Source organism: Tamandua tetradactyla, chromosome 5 (assembly GCF_023851605.1).
Source record: "Tamandua tetradactyla isolate mTamTet1 chromosome 5, mTamTet1.pri, whole genome shotgun sequence".
Lineage (NCBI taxonomy): Eukaryota > Metazoa > Chordata > Mammalia > Pilosa > Myrmecophagidae > Tamandua > Tamandua tetradactyla.
Window position 1 is genome coordinate 83,269,856 of NC_135331.1, and position 23,652 is coordinate 83,293,507.

The 23,652-nt window shown below is 35.2% G+C and overlaps 1 protein-coding gene across 1 annotated transcript; it reads left to right on the plus strand.

Moving 5' to 3' along the window:
* Nucleotides 1-237: 237 nt before the first annotated feature.
* Nucleotides 238-1,185, plus strand: LOC143683165 (olfactory receptor 2B11-like). The gene has a single exon (XM_077159391.1). It carries the CDS (start codon nt 238-240, stop codon nt 1,183-1,185), a length of 948 nt encoding a protein of 315 aa, XP_077015506.1.
* Nucleotides 1,186-23,652: the final 22,467 nt, after the last annotated feature.

Genomic DNA, 23,652 nt, shown 5'->3' on the forward strand with positions numbered 1-23,652 from the left:
TATTCCCAAAATATGGAGGATGAAATTCAGTGTGGATAAGTTAATTGCATAGGTGATAGCACTTAGTTTGCAGTGTGGTTTAGGATTACATGGTACTAGATCTTTAACTGCACCTTGAGTTACTGCACTCTACTTACCATGAGTGGATAATCAAAGCAAATTATGTTTTACCATTTTTCATAATTCTGTATTTCTTAGGACTTCCAAGGTATAGATTTGCACTGCAAATGGAAGATGATGGGACTAATTAATGGAAGTCACCCTGCAGAGTTTATTCTACTAGGCTTCACTGATCACTCTTGGCTAGAGCTTCCTCTATTCATTATTCTTCTCATAACATATCCTATGGCCGTGATTGGAAATATCTCCATCATCCTGGTATCTACATTAGACCCCCATCTCCATAGTCCCATGTATTTCTTTCTCACTAACCTTTCCTTTTTGGACATATGTTATACTGCAAGCATTGTACCACAGATGCTATTTAACCTTGGAAGCTCTAAGAAGACCATCAGCTATATAGGGTGTGCAATTCAGCTTTATTTCTTCCACATAATGGGGGGAACAGAATGTCTACTCTTGGGTCTTATGTCCTTGGATCGTTATGTGGCCATCTGCAGGCCTCTCCATTACACACTCATCATGAATCAGCGCCTCTGCATTCTATTAGTATCCATTGTGTGGCTGAGTGGTATGACTTTTGGTGTCTCAGAGGCTTCTGTTACATTACTGTTGCCACTCTGTGGCCTGAATAAACTGGATCACGTGATGTGTGAGATTCCTATTCTGATAAAGACTGCCTGTGGAGAGAAGAGTGCTAATGAGCTTGCACTGTCACTTGTGTGCATTTTTCTGTTAGCTATTCCACTCTGCTTAATTCTTGCATCCTATGTTTGTATTGGACATGCTGTATTTAAGATGAACTCCTCTGCAGGAAAGAAAAAGGCACTTGGTACATGTACTTCTCACCTCATTGTTGTTTTCTTATTTTATGGCCCAGCCATTAGCATGTACCTGCAGCCTCCCTCATCCATCTCAAGGGACCAGCCGAAGTTCATGGCCCTCTTCTATGGAGTGGTGACTCCTACTCTCAACCCCTTCATTTACAGCCTTAGGAATAAGGATGTCAAGGGAGCATTAGGCAACCTAATGAGGAAGATTTTCCATTCCAATGGACAATTTTAGACATCAAAGGAAATTATTCAGCACATAGAGTATGCATTTACCAGGATTTCCCTAATAAATCATTTTTGTCTCTTAATCCCTCATATCTTATGTAAAGATGTTCCTTTGCAAAATATTGTCATGTTTCTGATATTCTTGAACATGGTTCTAGGTAGTGATGATACTTGTTTTGCATGGACATTGTGTATGTGAAAATATAATTACATAGTAGTAAGGTGTCAAGGCCCAGACCTTCAGCTCTCTTTCATTTTGAGAGCAATTCACTGCATGCTGCTGCCTATTAAGTAGAGGCAGAACTTAAAGGTCAAACTATGTAAAAATCCCCTTTTGTGCTTACTCCATATCCCCTAAGAGTCAGCTGAAACCCTGTTCTAACCAAATCTCATGGGACTCCATTAAACTGTATAAGCTGCCCTCTTGGCATGCCCTTTCTCTTTTCTTTCTTAGTTATTGGAATGACATGGACTTCATTTCCCAACTTGCCACCATTTGGAAGAATTTTCTCCAGTTAGCACATCCCTAAGTAAACTCATGTCTAATTTTCTGTCTGGCATATTCTTTTATCTTGGGAGTATTCTGGACTGGAACATTTGGTAAACATCCAGGAGATCAAAGAGCCACTGGAAATGGAGAACTTGAGTCTAGAGAAGGGAGGCTTATGGGGTAATCCTGGGGTGGCCTGCTTCCTTGGGAATGAGGAAGGTCACTCAGTTGCTTAACTGCACTGCATCAGTTGGCCATTTTTGTATTTAGTATGGCCAGCTGTGGTGGACTGTCTCAGAAAGAGAAATCAGCATATTTTGAGGATGCACTGAATGAGAAGCCATGCCTTGTAGATAAGATTTTAGAAATATTATCATGCCAGTATGTTAGAGCAATAGGGATACAAAGTCTTGGGGTCCTTTAGATACTTTATCTGATGATGAGAAAAAAGGGAAGAAGTTTGGGAGGTAAGATTGGAGTGACTCCACCGCTGTGCAAAAAAGGGACAAGGCTTTAAGCCTCCTGGAATGTTATACAGAAATAGAGCAAACTGGACTGAGGCTCCAAAGATTCAGGAAGTAGGTTTTATTTTCTATGGCCATAGGGCTCAGCCAATTAGCCTCTGAAAGTCTTAGCCTTAAACAAAAGGTTAACATCAGTTTTTATAGACAAATATGACTTAGTGTTAGACAGTGTAAAATTAATGGCAAGTAGATTGTAAGAACCCCCTCCCCCATGACCACTCATCAGCTTTTGTAACCTTAGCTTTGCAATCCTTCCCTACCATCAGTACACAATCATCTCCTTCAAGAATCACATATTAGGAAAACCCTGACCCAAATGAGCCATTCTGTCAACAAAATCTTGTGCCAGCCCCTGTTCAGAACTCAGAATTTCAGAGGTGACTCAGATGAACCCTGTGCACACAGACTAATAAACTTTGCTTCCTGAAATTTCAGAGTCTTGATTCTAGTTCATCCAGTGTTTCACATAATGTTCCTGGGGGCTTGCACCCTCAATCCTGGTTTTGTGCTACAATAGAATAGATGTACAACAGGGTGACTCTAATAATTCATTTTAGTCTTATAATTCCCCAAATCATAGTAGATGTTCCTGTTCCAAAATATGTCATTTTCTAAAATATATTCTTGATAATGGTTTTAGACAAAGATTAAATTTTGCTAGTAAGCACCATTATGGATACTGTATTTGTGAAAACATATCAAGATAGTTCTATGCTAGATGGTATATAGTAAAATAGTAACTATGTTAACAAATTTAGTTAAGTATGCAAATTATTATATAAATTAATTTGTCCAAGTTAATTGTCATAAAATAACATTGCATCCTTTCATCTATAAACTTCTTTTCACAACGACACCTGGGAAACATTTCATTTCTCTCTACAACTTTGGCCCACATATCCATGTGCAGATGGCTGCAGTTCACATTCTTTATGAAGCATTGTGTGTTTTAGGAGACTCTTTGGCTGAGTTTTCCCACACTCAATTAAATAAATTAATGCCTTCTTAGAATTTATGGTAGTTTTAGTTTAACAAATGTGCAGTATTTTTGCATTTTTAGTCAAAGAATTTATCATTAAATATTAAAATTCAGAGAAAATGTATAAATCCTTAGTGGACTTTATAAATTTAATTTCATGTACATGAAATTAAAGAGGGACAAATGCCAGTAAAACTGTTGCAAGAATGACAAAGACATAGTCTGTGTTTCTTGAATGGAAATCAGCATAATTACTTTGACAAACAATCTGAGAAACTTTAAATTAATGTAAATTTTAAATGCAAAGTATCTTCAAAATCCATATTGAGTTGAAATTGCTAAGACCTTGTTCTAGGACTCACATCTGAAACTCATAATTATTTATTTCTGATAACTACTTATGATTTATGAGAACAATTACCAGATTTAAAGTAGTTAGTGTTGAATTAATATGGTGAGAATTCAACATCAAGTTGTGTCCTGAAGAAATGAAGACTTGTAAGAAAACATGATATTTTGATTTTTTCCTGACATGTCTTCTGATGTGAACAACTTCTAAACATTATTGGAGAAGATTCAATTGTTACCCCAAGAAACCCAGATCCACACTGAAAAATGATGGATCACCTGCATAAAGATCCTGTTCTTGTGATCAATGGACTTTAGTACATTTAGTTGGGAAGAAATTCCTATTAGCTTTCAAAGTTGACTAATATCCTGAAAATATTTTTAAATTTTCCACACATACTCATGAAAATAGAAATTTTGTGATGCTAAACAATATAATGATCATTTTTTATTTTAAAATTTTTTTGTAAGAGACCCTCATCTGTAAAAAGGAAATGAGAATAATGCCCTCAGGGAATTCTGTGGTGGTTAGCAGTAACATGTATAAAGTACAGAAGCATTCAATAAATGGTAATTACAATGATAAATCTTGACCTAGTTTCCATTTATTTATCCTCTACTTTCAGTGACCATGACTTGATTTTTCTCTATGCATTTAGCCACAGTTTGATTGAGTTAGATCTCACATGCTATAAAATGTATATAATTCAGTGCTTTTTGTACATTTACAAAGTTGTGTAACACCATACAGAAAAAAAAATTCTGCTTTTTCAGATCTCTAGAATGTTAGGGAAATACAGAATAATGTATTTAACTTCAGGAAGAAGAACAGTAGTTAATCTTGTAAATATATCATTTCCCTTTTATAAATAATTACTTGTTTTTCTAAGGTATACTCCATCAAAAGGATATAGTAATTTTTAAACCTGACAATAATTGTGTCAAAGGCTTATCTGTAGAAGAGATGGGTTAGTATGTTGTGAATGCTTTCATAATACATCTTTGTGCCCTAGGCTCCATAATATGACTAGCTGCAAGCTGCGAAGGTTGCTCATTTCAGAAGTGAGTATCTTGGGACTCTTTGAAAAATCAATACTTTCTAAAGGAGGGATATTCAAAATTCTCAGGATAATGAAACTGAAAGCAGTGACAGAGGAAACCCATAGAAATTATTTGCTTATACTGCACAACTTCAGACTCTACTTACATGATTCCCAATTATTTTCAGTTTATTCCAATATGTAAAAATGAAAAATTAGATTGCTTTTTCAAAGAGAGTGATGAAAAATATTTCATGTTTTCCTAAGCAAGTGGGCCTTTCTGAGGAAAAAATTCAATAGCAAGGCTTTTTTAATACTTAGATGTAAAGACACTAAAAAACTGTGTAAATGCTTTGAGGAAAGCCTTTAAGGTAGAAATAAAGATGGTTTAACCATGATTTCTTCCACACTGGAGAATTTTTCAAATTTGTGTAGGAAAACAACTGCAGACAAAGAGGTGAATCCTGAAATAATGGAGATGGAAATTAAATTCAGGATTTTGGTTTTGGAAATGCCTCTATGACATATCTTTTCAAACTCTGATATTCAGAATTACAATACATTGAGGGTGTCCTGGAGGCCACAGGGAGTAAGGTTGGGGTAGAGAAGAGTCAGATATAGTATGGTAGGGAGATCTATGTCAGATTTTTGTGTTTTTTTGCATGGACAGGCAATGGGAATCAAATTCAGGTCTCTGCATGGCAGGCAAGAATTCTGCCACTGAGCCACCATTGTACTACCCCAGATTTTGTTTTAAGAAAGGACATTAGAAAGTAGTATGGATAACTATTGTCCAAGTTTATTTATGAGATTAGACTTTTATTTTATTCTCACATTGTTATAACAGAAATGTATTTTTAGTCAAAGCTCAATTTTTTATCAGTGTAAAAATTAATGGCACATGTACCATTAATTTTCTTCCTTTTCAACCATCGTGTTTTATACTCCCCTTGAAACTGCCATCAACTTCTATGCTAACTATAATACATACTATAATTCTTCCCACTTTCAGAATTCTTCTGCATTTTTTCTTCTCTGTGTATTTGTTTTATTTTTTCTTTCAAGAATATGCTTCTGGAATAAAGGAAGATTACTAATGAAATTTTTAAAATGGGGAAATTGTTCATTTTCCTGAGGAGATTATAAAAACCAGGATTTGGATATTTAAGTAGCATTACATCATTGATGAAGGAAACCATATACAAGGGTAGGTAAGAATAAGATGACTCACAAATATTAGAAAGCTCTCATGAGTTAGTGAATGTGTTAAACACTTAGTTTTTGTGATCTTATTTAATAACTCAAAAACTTTGAATTTAGGTATTAACTAATTCATAGACACAAAACTGTTTTGCTCATGATTCATAAGCTTGCATTTATTTTGGTCAGAACTCGATTTTGAAGGCCTTTAAATTACCAAAAATCCATGCTTTTTTCCCCCTGTTGTGGTTTGGTGTTGTATGTACTGTTACCAGAAAAAGGCCATGGATTCTTTTGCCTGATGCACTCAATAGCCAATTTCTGAGACACTGTGGCTTCAAAGAGAAAATGAGTTTATTATTACATGCATGAACTGCTTAAGGGCCTCAAATCTCATCTCCCTGAATTTAGAGAGTTCAATGTTTTTAAGGATTTTAGCAAAGAGAGATGAGGTCATTTTAGATAGTAAATTCAAAGCAGAAAACATTGTTAAAATCAGTTGAAAGGAAGGGAGGCAGAGCTATGTTTCAATGGCAGAGTCTAGTTGATAGGCTTTACAAATATAAGAGTCTGAGTCTAGTTCATGACTGACTTCATTAGCATTAGGGTCTATAAGAAAATTACCAGATATAGGGTATAACAACTCTTACAGTCACAAAAGCAAAAGATAAGCGCTTTACAGTTCTTTCAGATATCCAGACAGCTTAATTATAATTTAGAGCTTTCAGGTATTCCTCTCTGTCTAGTCCAATATCCCAGAAAGCAAAAATGGATATCTATATAATGATTTAGTAATCAAAATCATCTCTCAAATCTTGATTTCTCAGTTATAATACCCAAAAAAAACATGTTCTTACACTTAATCCATTTGCCATTGATGTGAACCCATTTTAAGGGTGGCTTTTAATGAGATTACTTCAGTTAAAGTGTGACATATCTCAATCAGGATTGGTGTTAATCCTACTACTGGATTCCTTTATAAAAGAATGAAATTCAGACACAGAGAGAGAAAACCACAGAGGGAGCAGCAGAAGGTGAAAAATGATGGAACCTGGAAGAGAAGAGAAAAACCAGGAGACCCTACTGTTAGAAGTGGGATCATTAAGGAATCCACATGAGATAGTAAGTCAAAGCTTAGCAGGTTTATTGCAACAGAAAGCAACAGAGTGAGAGCAAGAGAAAAGCAGGGAGGTGGGAACCAGTGAAACCTGCTAGTGAAAAGAAAGGAAAAATGGCTCCCACTCTCTTTTGGACAGCTTGTGGAAAAAATGCACTAAAAGTGCTGGGGAGTGGGGTGCAGCTACAGGTATCACTGGGATATCCAATCAGGCTGGTGTAGATCATGACTTCATGCTCATGATTATCTGGTCTGGCCTCTGGCAGATAAGGCATTGGCACGTTTGTGCTTGTCTATCTTGCTGGCACATCAGGTCCTGTCAGTGAAGCTGCTGAAGGAGAAAATTCATTTTGTATGTCAAGTTTATTTTCTCAGACCTGAAAACCACATGTACCTTGCCATGTGAAAAGCAAACTCATCAACAAACAGCCCCAGTATGCCCAGAATATCTTTGGGGAGAAAGCATTGCCTTGTTGATGTCTTGATTTGGACTTATTTCATAATCTCAAAACCATGAGCCATTAAATTCTCATTGTTGAAATCATCCCTTTGCATGGTATTAGCTTGAGTAGCCTAGGAAACTAGAACATTTCCCAATAACAAGATGTTTTCAAAGAGGATATAAATTTGAGATTATGCATCCAAAAATATGAGTAATATGTTCAAGCTGAGGATTGCATGGGTAAAGTATCTAAGATTGAAAAGGGGATATATATTGAACCAGAAGAAGGAATCAGACCTAGGATAATATTTTTAAATGTCTATTTATATAAGTAATGAGGCATAAGAGTTTACAGACTAAACGTATATAGGGTCTATATTTAAATAAGACTACATTTGACAAAGTGAGAAATGGCATGGAGTAGGAAAGCACTAGGAATTGTCTAGTTAAGTTCAATGAAACACTCTATGTAAGAAAATTAGGTCTAGACTAGGAAAAGAGTGGTATAAATATAAAAGGAAAACATGTGAGGTTAGGAGGTTAACTTGGACATTTATTAAATGGATCTTCTGGGAAAGAAGATGAACCAAAGATAATGATAAGAAAATATTTTAATTTTATAGTATTGGGCAAGAGGTGTTGATTTTATGAAGGAAGTTAATATGATCAAAAATAGATTTTGGAGCCTAAATTTAATAGGATTCTAGGAATCTGGAGTCAAATTCCAAATGTTATAAAAGGTCTTATTAATTAGCAATGAGAAGAAATATACTTCAAATGTAATAATAGAGAAGAGGTTTTGATCAAGCTGGCTTGACTAAAAGTATGAATAAAAATGAATTTGTAGTATCTCATTTTTGGAAACATTAAATAAATCCAATATTATATCTTGATATTATATTATCTTTGAATAAAATGTTTATAAAGACAATTTGTTAATATGATGCATGATGCCTATTTTGTATTAACACTAATCAATCCCACCAAACTGGAGGTTGGGCAACAGTAGTTTGAGGTTTTTTATGTAATACATTATTGCAATGGAGTAGTGAGGTGGAGTGAAGGGCCACATGGGCAGTAGATGTGTTTGAAATGCTTTGACAGGGACAAAACTTGAAAATTTGCTTCTGAAATTTATTTTCTTGCTATTATCCTGATAATCCCTCTCCATTTGTGTGAACAGTAAATTAACTGCAACATCAAAACATCAGCATCTTCTATCCTCAGGGTTTTCATTATTTTAAATTGAAAATTATTAAGCAGAGCAAACCCTTCATTGTCTCTCTCTAGATTCCATAGAAATTATTTTGGCAATAGATAATTGTACAAACTAATAATTGAATCTAACTTAACTTACTAGGCAATTCAAGATTTAGAAAGCACATTAAATGGGCTATTGGGAATTAATTTAACTGCTCATCTATGTACATCAATAAGTGTTGGTATGTAATTATTGTTTGTCATTGATTTATAAATGAAAGAATACGTTAGTTCTGTAAGTAATTTTCTAATATATTCCATTTGCACCAGGATAATTCTTTGTATGGATATTAGGCAAATATTGTTATAAGGATTATATTTAAAAAGTAGTGATCGACATGGAGTGACCAGGTAGTTTCCTTTTCTATTTGAGAGAAATATCAGCAAAAGATCATTAATTTTTAAAATAATGAACACTATCCAAAATATTTTCACAAACACCTTATTTGAAATAGAGATTTCTTGACTGTAGGAAAAAAATGTCAGACTTGTTCCTTTAAAAATATTTATAATAAAGATTGACTAACTATTAAGAAACTCCCTGAAATATTTGATATATTTCTATACATAGAACTGTGATTAAACTTGCAGTTGCTACTTAATTATTCATTGTTTTAAATGTAATATCTACTAAAGGAATGTGGAAACAGAATATGCTAATGATTCTTTTTGGCAAATTATTTTCCTAAACATAGACTTTGGCTCCAATGATTTAGCTGAAGTCAGTTGTCAGTCATTATGGATAGTGTATTCATTTGCTAAATCCTGCCAGAATGTCATATATGAGAAATGGAATGGCTTTGGAAAGGGAATTCATTAAGTTGCAAGTTTGAAGTTCTAAGATTATAAAAATGTCCAAACTAAGGCATCCAGAGACAGATACCTTGACTCAAGAAAGGTCAGTATGGAAAGGTACATGGTTGGCATATGATGGTCCTTGTTCCCAGTTCCATTGATTCCAGTTTCCGATGTTAGTGGTTTTCTCTCTAAGCACCTGTGGGCCTTCATTTATCTTCTCTGGGACACAGCTGTGGGTTCTGGCTTGTTTTGCATCTCAAGGGAAGAGAAAGCACATGGTGACATCTGCAGCTCCTAACATCTGTGGGTAGGCATCTGCCCTTTCTGTTGGCACTCCAAGCATCTTCAAATGTTTGCAACTCTGTCAGCTCTGAAGAAACTGTGCTTTCTGCAAAATGTCTCCCCTTTTAAAGGACTCCAGTAAACTAATCAAGACGCACTTGAAATGTACAGAGTCATATCTCTATCTAATTAAAAAGCCATGGCTAAAATTGGATGTGAACATCTCCGCAGAAGTAATAAAATCAAAAGTCACACTGACAACTGGGTGGGTCAGTCTTCATTCAGACAATCTAACAAAAAGTTTCTAACCTACAACATTGAATCAGGATTAAAGGACATCACTTTTCTGGGGCACACAACAGTTTCCAACCAGCACAGATAGTGATTCCCTACCTGATTCTTTTCATGATCCTCTCCAAAAAAGGTCAGATTGTTATAAAAGCAATGCTTTTCATCCCATCTCTTTGGTTTTGAATTAACTGTGAACTCACATTCAATCACTCTCTTCTATTTAACTACTATTATCCTGAAAGTTGAAATAGAGAATTATTCTTTTATTTGTATAATTAAGGGTCATGAATAAAAGTTCACTATAGCTCATTGCATTCCCAAGTAATGGGAGATATTTAGCCTAATAGGGAAACAGACATACCAATTGATCCTGACACAATTCTCCATTGCTTCAAGTTTCTACACTTAATTACGGCTAGTAGATGGTCATTTTCCATACCTCAATTCTTCTAACACACGCTTCTCCTCATAAAAGCACACTCAAAGTGACAGAGTTCCCTCATTCTGTCTCTCTGAAACAATTCCATCTACATTGTATGTGGGTGACTTTCTGTGTGTATGTGTTGGCAGATGTGAGAATTAGGTGCAGGTGTCAACTTGGCCAGGTGATGATGCCCAGTTGTTCTGTTGCTGTGAACTTAAATCATCAGCACGTGAATTTCATCTATGGCTGATTACATCTGTAATTTGGGTAAAGGGAGTGCCTTCCACATGAGTGATGTATTAATTTGATCCTCTGGAAACTTAAAAGGAAAAGTCAGATAACAAAGAAGCATCTCAGTGCAACTCAGCTCAGAGTTCAGAGCTGAAAGACTCAGCTATTTAGAGATGCAGAAAAGGGAAGCTATTTGAAACCAGAAGCCAGGATAAAAGGCCAACAGACTTGTCATGTGACTTCCCATGTGATAGGGCAACCCTGACAAAGTCCAACTGCCTTTCCTCTGAGGAACTGTAAATATGTAACTAAATAAATCCTCTTTATAAAAGTTATTCTATTTCTTATGTATTTCATTCTGGCAACTTTAGTAAATGAAAACACCACAGTTGACATAATCACCTAGTACTACACACTTTCTAAAGTGTTGTTAGAGATAGCTAATGGAACAGTTTTTATAAACATTTTACTTTGGAATAATTTTTATTTTACAGAAAATGTACCAAGGTAGTAAAGAGCTCCTGTTTGCCATTCACCTGCTTTGATTTTTCTTAATTTTATCATCTTACATTTCCATGGTATTTTTATAAAAACTAAGAAACTAATATCTGATTTCACAAGGTTTACCTTTAATGTGCTTTTTCTGTTCCAGACCATCCATGATAACAAATTGCAGTTAGTCAAGATATCTGCCTAGTTTCCTTGTTTCTCATGATTTTGACAATTTTGAGTAGTATTGGTCAGGTATTGTGTAGAATTCCCATATATTATGGTTTGGCTGATGTTTTCTAATGACTAAACTGATGTTATGGGTTTTTATAAAGAATACTACTGTGGCAAAGTGCCCTTCTTATCCCATCCTAGCAGGAGTGCATGATATCAACATGGCATTACTGATAATGCTAACCTTAATTGCTTGGTTGAGGTACAGTTCACAGTTTTCACTACTATGAAATAAGAATTTTTCTCATTGCATACTCTATTCTTTAGAAAAGAGTCACTAAATTCACCTACACTACTCAAGGGGATGGAAGAGAAGGGATATTAAGCTCCACTTCCTATAGGGGGAAGTAATTACATACTGACTCTAATCCAGTACTACAGCATTTATTCTAGTTTTCCTTTTTTGTTTTTCTGCAACTTCTTTTACCAACAGTGAGAATATGGTTTTCATTATCACCATCCATTAACTCTTTGCTCACCCCAGTAAACACATAAGTCAGTTTCTGTATTGTTCATTGTACTCCATGAGAAACAAATTTACCACATAGAGTATTTATGTACAGTTACTTGTTTGTATTTAGTCCTACATCTTTTTTCAGTACAAACACCATTTTCCAAAATTACTTAGGTCAGTGTATTTTTTTCTCAATACAGATCTTTTCATCTGCTTTGAAAATTTTCTATATTTAAGTAATGAATTTCCTATAATATAAAATATGTGAAGTTTTATAGTGTTTTCTCAATACAATTTATAAACTAAAGGGAGAGTTTTGAAACCTCATTGTATTTTCTGACTGGCAAAGTGTTGACTCATTCTGAATATTTTAAATGTGATTTGAAAGGATTCGGTGATTGGGTGTTCTTCAAAGACTTTAGTTTATATTTTGTCTCTTTTTTCACAAAGAGTTTTTAAGGAAGCGTAAATATATTTCCTCAAAGGCTCTTTTTGACTGATTATTGAGTGATACCCACTTTCTAATTTCTTTACTCTATTCAATTCTTTATCAATGCCATCCAGTTAACCTTCTCCAAGACAGTAAGAAATCCCTCAATTGTTCACAAAGAGATTTATCTGACCTTTCCTAACATTTAGCATTTATTCCAAGAATTCAAATCTCTTTTCTCAATTTGTCATCCCTTATCTGAAGTTATTTTGCAAGTTTTAGATTTTTTTGAAAATTAAAATTTTCATCTTAGCCATTTTTTATTAGTATCATAGGTTGTTTTTATTCTCATGACATATTTCTCAGGCTGTTCTGGCATCAGTCACCTGCTATTACAAGAACTTGAACACATCTTTAGTGACTGAATCTTTTTTCTAAAGCTAGCCATCAACATAAGTCATTATGAACATTAAAATTTTATTCCTTTCAATCCTTTTTTATAATACATATTTAAACTCAATTTGTCTTTAAAATTTGAGCTTGTTCTTAAGACTGGACTCCATGAAAGTTAACTCTAGGTCCCCATATTCTTTTTAAAACAGGATAACTTTATTAAAAATGATATTTTTCTTTACCAGAGCAGAAACATTTGTGTTCAACTTGTTTCCCCTATTTAAAAAAAAATTATTTTTAACTATTAAAAATCCAAATATAGCTGCACTTAATACTATCTTCCGTGTTAAGCCATTGAGATATGGAGCAAATCTCATGATTCCTAGCAACACCAGCATGACCTCACACAGCCTTATTGTATGAAGTAGAACCTCCCAGCAGTGAGTGAGATCTCTACAGCACCAGATCTGCCTCAGGTTGCCAGGACTCTTCTATTCTAACACAAGCTAGGGAGTGTTCTACTTGGAACCTAAACAAGCACCAAGCAACCAGGAAGGGCCATCAGTGAGGGAATGATGTGGGAGAAAATATAGCACTTTCCAACCATTTTCATCTTAAATCACATATAAGAAAAATGTTCAAGGCTTCTCTTGGCCAAAGGAGACTGTCAACAGGGACTCTGTCTATCCTTTGCCCTTCCCAGTAATCTCAAATTCTGACAAAAATCAATGTCTTTTCATACATGCATAATTCAGGGGTCAATGATTTGAGAAGTCTGTCAGTCAAGAACTCACATGACCACAAAAAAATTGCTATTTTAACATATGTTCCCCCATTATTTATTGTTTTTAATCCATATTTTTTACTCATTTGTCCATACCATAGATAAAAGGAGCATCAGACATGAGGTTTTCATAATCACACAGTCACATTGTGAAACTATATTATTATACAATCATCTTCAAGAAGCATGGCTACTGGAACACAGCTCTACAGTTTCAGCTACTTCCCTCTAGCCTCTCTAATACACTTTAGACTAAATAGGGTATATCTATATAGTATGTAAGAATAACCTCCAGGATATCCTTTCAACTCTGTTTGAAATCTCTCAGCCACTGACATTTTGTCTCATTGTTCTCTTCCCCCTTTCAGTTGAGAAGGTTTTCTCAACCTCTCAATGCTGAATACCAGCTCATTTTAGGATTTCTGTCCCACATGGCCAGAGAGGCATAACATACCTGGGAGTCATGACCCATGTAGAGAGGGAATGGGCAGTGAGTTTGCTTGTTGTGTTGGCTGAGAGAAAGAGAGGCCACACCTGAGCAACAAAAGAGGTTCTTTGGGGGTGACTGTTAGGTTTAATTTTAGGTAGGCTTAGCCTATCTTTTGTGGGAATGTTTCATATGAACAAACCCCAAGGTTGAGGGCTCAGCCTATTTATTTAGATGTCCCCACTGCTTCTGAGAATATCAATAATTCTCCAAATGGGGAAGTTGAATTTTCCCCTTTGTCACCATTCCCCCAAGAGGACTTTGCAAATACTTCTTTATTCACTATTCAAATCACTCTGGGATTTATTGGGGCATCACAATGGGCAAACCTACAAAATCTCATGCTCTGTTCAAGGTTCCATGTACTTATGGTGTTCAATTAACCTGTTCATATAAGTTATATTAGGAAATCCACTAGTCAAAATATAAATTTTGTACCAAATAAACAGTTTTTGTTTTAGTCTCACACAGAAGTTGAAGTTTTAAAATATGAATGACCATTTATTTTCAACACCTTGCAGTATTGACATTCCTTTGTTTTTCCTCATGCAAAAACATTTTTAAATTTTACATTTATTCACTATCATTGTACACTCTAGGCATTCCTAGATTACACCATCTCCACCTTTATTGTCTATCTTTCCTTCTGGTTTCCTATGTGCCCTTAGCCCCCCTCCCTTTATCCTTTTCCCATTCAGCTTCATTCAATGTACTTACATTATTTTGCTAAAATCAAATAGTATTCTGCTATCTATTTCTAAATTTTTACAATCAGTCCTCTTACACAATATGTAATCCTTCAGATCCAATTACCTTATATCTGCCCTATTTCTATCTCCTGATGACCTCTGTTCTTAACCAAAATTCTCCAAGTTCATTCAGTAATGTTAGTTCTTATCAGTGAGGCCTTGCAGTATTTGTCCTTTTGTTTCTAGCTAATCTCACTCAGCCTAATGTCCTTAAGGTCCATCTATGTTGTTACTTGTTTCATGACTTTATTCTGTCTTACAGCTGTGTAATATTCCATCATATGTATATACCACAGATTGTTTAGTCACTCATCTGTTGATGGATATTTGGACTGTTTCCATCTCTTGGCAATTGTAAATAATGCTGCTATAAACATTAGTGTGCAAATGTCCATTTGTGTCCTAGCCCTCATGTCCTTTGAATAGATACCTAGCAATGGTATTGTTGCATTACATGGCAATTCTGTATTTAACTTTTTGAGGAACTGTCTTTTGCCCATTTTGTAATTGGGTTGTCTTTGTTGTTGAGTTGAACAATCTCTTTATATATCCTGGATACTAGACCTTTATCTGATATATCATTTCCAAATATTGTCTCCCATAAGCTGTCTTTTTTCTTTCTTGATGAAGTTCTTTGATGTACAAAAGTGTTTAATTTTGAGGAGTTCCCTATTATTTATTTATTTATTTCATGCTCGTGCTTTGGTTGCAAGATCTGGAATACTGCCTCCTAATTATAAGATTTATAAGATATTTCCATACATTTTCTTCTAAAAGTTTTATGGTCTTAGATCTAATGTTTAGGTCTTTGATCCTTTTTGAGATAATTTTTGTATATAGTATGAGATATGGATCCTGTTTCATTTTTTTGCTTGTGGATAGCCAGTTCTCTAAGTACCATTTACTGAAGAGACTGTTCTGTCCCAGATAAGTTGGCTTGACTGCCTTATCAAAGATCAATTGCCCATATATGAGAAGGTCTACATCCGGACACTCTATTTGATTTCATTGGTTGGTATATCTATCTTTATGCCAGTAGCATGTTGTTTTGGCCACTGTAGCTTCTAATATGCCTTAAAGTCAGGTAGTGTGAGACCTACTACTCCATTTTTCTTTCATAAGATATTTTTAGCTATTCAAGGCACCTGTCCTTCCAGATGAATTTGGTTATTGGTTTTTCCATTTCTGCAAAGTAAACTTTGGGAATTTTAATTGGCATTGCACTGAATCTATGAATCAATTTAGGTAGAATTAACATCTTAACTATATTTAGTTTTCTGATCCATGAATATAGTATGCCCTTCCATTTATTTAAGTCTTCTGTGATTTCTTTTAGCAATTTCTTGTATTTTTATTTGATTAGGTCTTTTAGTTAAATTTATTCTTAAATATTTTATTCTTTTGGTTGCAATTGCAAATGGAATTTTTTTTCTTGATTTCCCCCTCATATTGCTCATTATTAGTGCATAAAAACACTACAGATTTCTGAGTGCTGATCTTATAACCTGCCACTTTGGTGTACTCATTTATTAGCTCTAGTAGTTTTCTTGTGGATTTTTTGGGGGTTTTCAACATATAGGATCATATCATCTGCAACAGTAAGCATTTTACTTCTTCCTTTCCAATTTTGATGACTTATATTTCTTTTTGTTGTCTAATTGCCCTGGTTAGAACTTCCAGCACAATGTTGAATAACAATGTAACAGCAGACATCCTTGTCTTGTTCCTTATCTTAGGGGGAAAGCTTTCAGTTTTTCCCCATTGAGAATAATGTCAGCTGTGGTTTTTCCATAGATTCCCTTTATCACGTTGAGGAAGTTCCCTTCTATTCCTATTGTTTGAAGTATTTTCAACAGGAAAGGATGTTGATTTTTTTCAAATGCCTTTTCTGCATCAATCGAGATGATCATGTGTTTTTTCTGCTTTGATTTGTTGATATGGAGTATTACATGAATTTATTTTCTTATGTTGAGCCATCCTTGCATACCTGGGATGAATCCTACTTAGGCATGGTGTATAATTATTTTACTGTGATGCTGGATTTGATTTGTACGAATTTTGGTGAGTATTTTTACATGTATCTTCATTAGAGAGATTCGTCTGTAATTTTCTTTTCTTGTACTATCTTTGTCTGGCTTTGGTATGATGGTGATGTTCATTTCATAGAATGAGTTAAGTAGCCTTCCCTCCTCTGTACATTTTTGAAGAGTTTGAGCAGGATTGCTACTAATTCTTTCTTGAATGTTTGGTAGAATTCACATGTGAAGCCATCTGGTCCTGGACTTTTCTTTTTTAGAAGCTTCTTAATGACTGATTCAATTTCTTTACTTGTGATTGGTTTGTTGAGGTCTTCTATTTCTTCTTGAGTCAATGTTGGTTGTCTATGCCTTTCTATGAAGTTGTTTCTTTCATCTACATTGTATAGTTTATTAGCATAAAGTTGTTCATAGTTTCCTCTCATTACCTTCTTTATTTCTGGAGGGTCAGTGGTTATATTTCCTCTTCAATTCCTGCTTTTATTTATTTGCATCTTATCTCTTCTTCTTCTTTTTGTGAACCAATTCTCCATCAATTTTAATGACTTTATCAGAGAACCAACTTCCAGTTTTGTTGATTTCTGTTTCTGTTGATTTTCTCGATTCTTTTCATGTTCTCAATTTTATTTATTTCTGCTCTAATCTTTGTTATTCATTTCCTTTTGCTTGCTTTTGGGTTAGCATGCTGTTCTTTCTCTGCTTTTTCCAAATGAATAGTTAATTCCTCTATTTTTGCTCTTTCTGCTTTTTTGATATAGGCATTTAGGGCAATAAATTTCCATGTTACCACTGTCTTTGTTGCATCTCATAAATTTCGATATGCTGTGTTTTCATTTTCATTTCCCTTGAGAAATTTACTGATTTGTCTTGTGTATTGTTGAACCTTCATATATTTGTGGATTTTCTGGCTCTCTGCTGTTATTGATTTCCAACTTCATTTCTTCATGATCTGAGAAAGTGTTTTGTATGATTTCAATCATTTTAAATTTATTGAGACTTGCTTCATGACCCAGCATATGGTCTATCCTTGAGAATGATCCATGAGCACTTGGGAAAAGGTGCATCTTGCTCTTGTGGGGTGTAATGTTCTATAAATTTCTGTTGTCTAGTTCATTTATTGTACTATTCAAATTCTGTTTCTTTATTGATCTTCTCTCTAAATGTTCTGTCCATTGATGAGAGTGGGGAATTGAAGTCTCCAACTATTATGGTAGATGTGTCTATTTCTCTTTTCAGTGTCTGCTTCATGTATTTTGGAGCAGTCTGGCCTAGTGCACAAATATGTATGATTGTTTTGTCTTCTTGTTGAATTGTTCCTTTTATTAATACATAATGTCCTTCTTTGTCTCTTTTAATTGATTTACATATGAAGTCTAATCTGTTGGATATTAGTATAGCTACTCCTGCTCTTTTCTGATTGTTGTTTGCATGAAATATCTTTTCCAAGCCTTTCACTTTCAACCTATTTATGTCCTTGGGTCTAAAATCCATCTGCTGTAGACCACATATAGATGGGTCCTGTTTTTTTAATCCATTCTGCCAGTCTATGTATTTTGGTTGGGGAGTTTACTCCATTAATATTTAGTGTTATTACAGTAATGGCAGGACGTTTCTTCTACCATTTTGCCTTTTGGATTTTATATGTCATATCTAGTTTTTCCTCTTTTTATCTTTACTGATAGTTTTCATTTCTACACTCTTTTCCACACCTCTCTCTGCTGTATTTTACTGCCTACCTCTAGTGCTTTCTTTAGTATTTCTTGCAGAGCTGGTCTCTTGGTCACAACTTCTTTCAGTAATTTTTTTGTCTGAAATTTTTTACTTTCTCTCTCAGTTCTGAAGGGCAATTTTGCAGGATATAGAATTCTTGGTTGGCAGATTTTCTCTTTTAAAATCTTAAGTATATCATACCACTCCCTTCTCATCTCCAGGTTTCTACTGATAAATCTACTCATAGTCTTATTGGGCTTCCCTTGTGTGTAATGGATTGCTATTTTCTTGCTACTTTCAAAATTCTCTCTCTCTCTTTGACATCTGATATTCTGATTAGATAGTGTTTTGCAGTATGTCTGTTTGAATCTATTCAGTTTGGGGTACACTGCATTTCTTGGATCTGTAATTTTAAGTCTTTCATAAGTGTTGGGAAATTTTCAGTGATAATTTCCTACATTAGTCCTTCTCTTTCTTTTACTTTCTCTTCTCCTTCTGGGACACCGACAACACATATGTTCATGTGCTTCATGTTGTCATTCAATTCCCTGGGCCCCAGCTCATATTTTTCCATTCTTTTCTCTCTATATATTTTTTCTTTTCAGATTTCAGATGTCCTGTCCTCCAGTTCATTAATGCTCCTTCTGCCTCTTGAAATCTAACATTGTAGGTTTCCAATTTTTTCGTCTCTTCTACTGTGCTTTTCATTTCCATAAGTTCTATGATTTGTTTTTTCAGACTTTCAATTTCTTCTTTTTGTTCATTCTTTGCCTTCTTTATATTCTTCCTCAATTCATTGATTTGATTTTTGATGAGATTTTCCATGCCTGTTTGAACATCCTGAATTAATTGTTTCAACTCCTGTATCTCATTTGAATTGTTGGTTTGTTCCTTTGACTGGGCCACTGTCATAGTCAGCTTCATGTGTCAACTTGGCCAAGTGGTGGTACCTGTTTGTCTGGTTGGGCAAGTGCTGGGCTGTCTGTTGCAATGAGGACATTTCATAGAATTAGATCATGATCACATCAGCTGCATCCACAGCTGATTCCATTTGTAATCAGCCAAGGGGAGGGTCTTCTGTAATGAGTGATGCTCAATCTAATCACTGGAAGCCTTTAAAGGAGGATTCAGAAGAGATAGTCTCTCTTCTTGCTTCAGCCAGCAAGCCTCTCCTGTTGAGTTCATCCAGACTCTCCATAAGAATCATTGGCTTCACAGTCTGCCCTGAGGATTTTGGACTCTACATTCCCATGGTCACTGGAGATACTTTTACCAATTTTATATTTGTGAGTGTTCCCTGTTGATTTTGTTTCTCTAGAGAACCTTAACTAATACAGCCATATCTTCAATTACCCTAGTATAATTCATTATATTTTGCTGGTGCCTAGGCATTTAATTTCCCTTTAGTTTATTCTGGAGATTGTTTCCCCTTTTTTACCTAGGATTTTCTTGTTAGATGGCTTTGTTCTCTATCTGTTCTTTGACATTCAGTTCAGCTTATTCTAGATCTCTAGTATAGGTTTTGTTTAATGGATCAGAATTTTTCAGTTCTCATTTTCTTGTTTCTTGCCCTGCCTGTATGGTTCTTTTTTTCCCTTAGGAGGGTCTACTTAGGTATTATAGACTCCAGTCAGATTTTCCCAGACCAGACTGGCCTCTTTTCAAGAGGAAAGAGCCATCTGCATCAGTTTTCCCTGAGGGTGAAACCCAGGAGGTTGACAGACTTTCCTATGAAGCTCTAGACTCTCTGTTTTTCCTATCCTGCCCAGTACGTGGTGTTTGTCTGCCTTTGGGTCCCACCAGCATAAACTGATGCACTGCTTTTAACTTCAGTAGACTATCCCTGATGGGAGCATGGTTCAGACAGGGGACAGGTTGCATAGTGGCTTTAATTGCTTCAGAGTTCCTGTCCATGGGATCTGAATTCCTTGATGGAAGGATTCCACCTGAGCTGGGCCCCACCTATTTTCTGGCCAAGACACAGCCTCCAGGGAATTACCTCCTTTCACCTGACCAACCTCTTTGTCTCTCAGACAAACTTAATTCTGTCTTTGCCTGGGGAAGTCAGAGCCTGAGAAGCCTTGCAGTTATTAAAAAAATCCTTTTCAGAGCAGGAGCCCCATTCCTTGTGTTTGTTAATCAAGAGCTTAAGTTGGTACATTGCTCTATGTATCTCCATGTCCTATGTGCCCTCCCCCCTTCTTTTAAGGCCCAGGCCATTTCAAGTATTTTGTGCTGTCCAATCCCAAAACCCTGTTTTATTATTATTATTTTTGTTAACCCTGCCCCCTCTGTGCTGGGCAAAATCTAAAACTTTAGCTTTTAGTTGAGGTTAGGTGAACTGGAGACCTATTTTTAGTACTAAGAGTTTGTTAATTAATTCCCCAATTGGAACTTGGTTGAGTTTAGCCCCTTGAGGTTAGTAAAGTTTCTTTCTTTTCTCCTCTGGGAACCAGCCTGTGGGGAAGGGGCACCAGCCGCCACAGCTTGGGGTACTCATGGTTCTGGGTGGGATCATAGCTGGTCCAGCTTGTCCAAACTATGTGGCTCCAACAGTTGTTGTGCACTGTTCCTGGCTATTTACTAGCTGCCTTGGAGCATGAACTGAATTACACACCTCACTAAGCCACCATATTGGACTTCGTCTCATCAATATTCCCTTAATGTAAATATATCTTTCTAATGACTAGTCTTCAAAAAATTCAAAGAAATGTCCCTCTCTTCAGCAACCCATCCCTGTTATGGTTTTGGCCAGATCACAAGCATAGGATTGGGAGAGTCAAATTTTCATTATCATCAACTTATCAATCTGAATTCCAAATATAGCAACTCAGGAGGAATCAGGGAAAATAAAAAAATTTTCAAAGTTCGAGAATTTAAAGTCCTGCTAAAAATGGTTCCCCAACACCATACTCTGCCAATGTTCATTAATGTGGCCCCTTTCTCAAGCAGAATACAAAACTTTCTATTTCCTAGAAGAGTAAAATAATGTAGTCAATAATTTTTAATCAATATTTTGTTAACAATGACATACCATAAGAAGAGTTACCATCTCTTGATTTTGTCTGCCCAGTAAACATCCATTTTTAATTATTACATATATCTTTGTTCTCCAAAATATTTGTAGAGGAATCCTAAATATTTAATGAGTAGTTTATTAAGTGGTTGTGAACATTCTTTCAATTCATTACTTAACATATTTTACCTAGTGACTCATGTTTATTCTTTGTTTAAAAAATAATAATGTACATTTCATAAATAGTTATTATTCTTCAGTGATTCTTCTCTCCAGTGGGCTCAATCTTTCCTAGGAAAGGTAAACACTCCCTTTTTTATATAGTTACTGTGACAAGACATACTAACCCACCATTTAAATATCCCTCCTTCTCTCTCTGAATTATTTACCTCATTCTACTTTTCCCCATCAATTTTGCTTATCTCCTGCCATGGCCAGTTCTTTCTTTCAAACTTTCTCATAAGCTTTGGCAAAAATGAAAGCACAGCAGAGCAACCTTTGGTTATCTCTTTTTGGGTCTCTTAATTGTTTAAGTTCAGTAAGCTTAACTCTTGAAAAAGATGCTTATGAGTAGCTAGCTCATTGAGTTTCAGCACATATTTAGTTTGGCCCTGGGAGAGTAGGACTGATTAAGGTCTTACAACTCTTGACAGTAGTTAACAAGTTATTACTCTATACTAGATGATTTTTTTATGACTCAGAAAACATCTGGATAATCAGTCAGTACTTTGCTTTAAAAGAAATGCTTTAAAAGGTATGGAATGAATAAAGAAAGCAATGGTCAAATAGAAAATCATGGAAATGACTTCACTTGAATGTCAGTGTCATTTGAGAGGTGATTGAAAAATTATAAGGGATTATTTTTTAATTTCCCTAGAATGAAATATAGTATATCATGAGAAATCTGAACCCAAATTCTGTAGTTACTTCCTCTGATGCAGATAAAATTATTTTCCTTATACATTTGCCTGAATTCATTAATACATAAGCCAAAAGAAAGTGACAGCTATGAGATTTATTTATCTAAATTGCAAGACCCATCTTTTAGCACTTCTCTACAGGTCTGAAAAGTTTATAAGGTAATATGCAAAAAAGAATATCAGATGAAAATACAAAAATGTTAGGAACTGTATGATTTAATTTTGTACTTACTAGAAGGGAAAGAAATAAAGGCCACAGCAAAAGTTGCTTCTCTTTTTCTTTTGCTGCGGGTATAAAATATTTTCTCTCTATTTTGAAATGAGGCATTATGGAGGAAAAGCAGTGGACATAAGTCTTTTTCCCCATCTACCTATCACTGACCACTTTTAACTGATTCTTATCATACTAGTCATTTATACCCTTCCTGTTGCTTCTGCAGTACTCGAATAACTTGAACAATTCCTTTACTTCTGTCCTTTCTATGCCTGTTCACACTTCCAGTATGTTTCTTTCCTGATCATGTTCTCATCCGGTGTGTACTGATCTGATTGCTGATTTTTATCTCCCTGGCTACATCAACATACATGGTTATTTATACCATCTATCTTAATCTACAGCATCAATTTAGGAAAGCAGAGTTTGAAAAGAACAAGTTATCATTAATACAGAATAAAAAGCCTTGGGCATACCCAAAAGATATGGTTTTGAGCAGGAAGAAGGAATCCATTCAAGCATACAGTATATCAGGGCATTGATTCCTTATCTTACAGTAAATGAGGTCTTTATGGAAACAAAAGAAGAATGTGACTGGTTTTTCTTTACTGGAAGCTTTGGAAAGGAGAAATCCTAACATGCTAACTAATTTTCTTTAAAGAGTTGTCCTGGTTAGAACAGTTTTGTGGGAGATCCTTCAGTATGCAACGTGTTCAAATGAATCTACAGACCAACCTCTCTGAGAAAAATGCTTTATGTTTTCATGGAAGGGAATAGATTGCCCTGAGTTCCCTGAAATTTCATCTCCAATTCCCCACATGTTAAGGGCCATGGTTGGGAGAGATAACCTGTCAGAGGTAACCTAATTTGGGATGGTAGTGTATGAAACACTAAAAAAGTAGAACCTATAGAGTACTAAGTTATGTATCTTACTAATTGGAGTTCTTTAATTGTGTCTGTCTGATATTTCTGAAATTGAAGTTCAAGTTTAATCCTGCAAAATGGTTGAAAATAGTCTTTGAAGTCCATTCAAACTATTAGTCAGAGGATCACCCCAAAACTCAGAAAATTTTTAACTATTTAATGTTTCCAAGTCAATTTCATTTACCTTCTTGTGAAAATCTTTCTTATG

Coding starts and splice junctions, on each gene's coding strand:
- LOC143683165 (XM_077159391.1), top strand. CDS start 238: ATGGGACTAATTAATGGAAGTCACCCTGCAGAGTTTATTCTACTAGGC.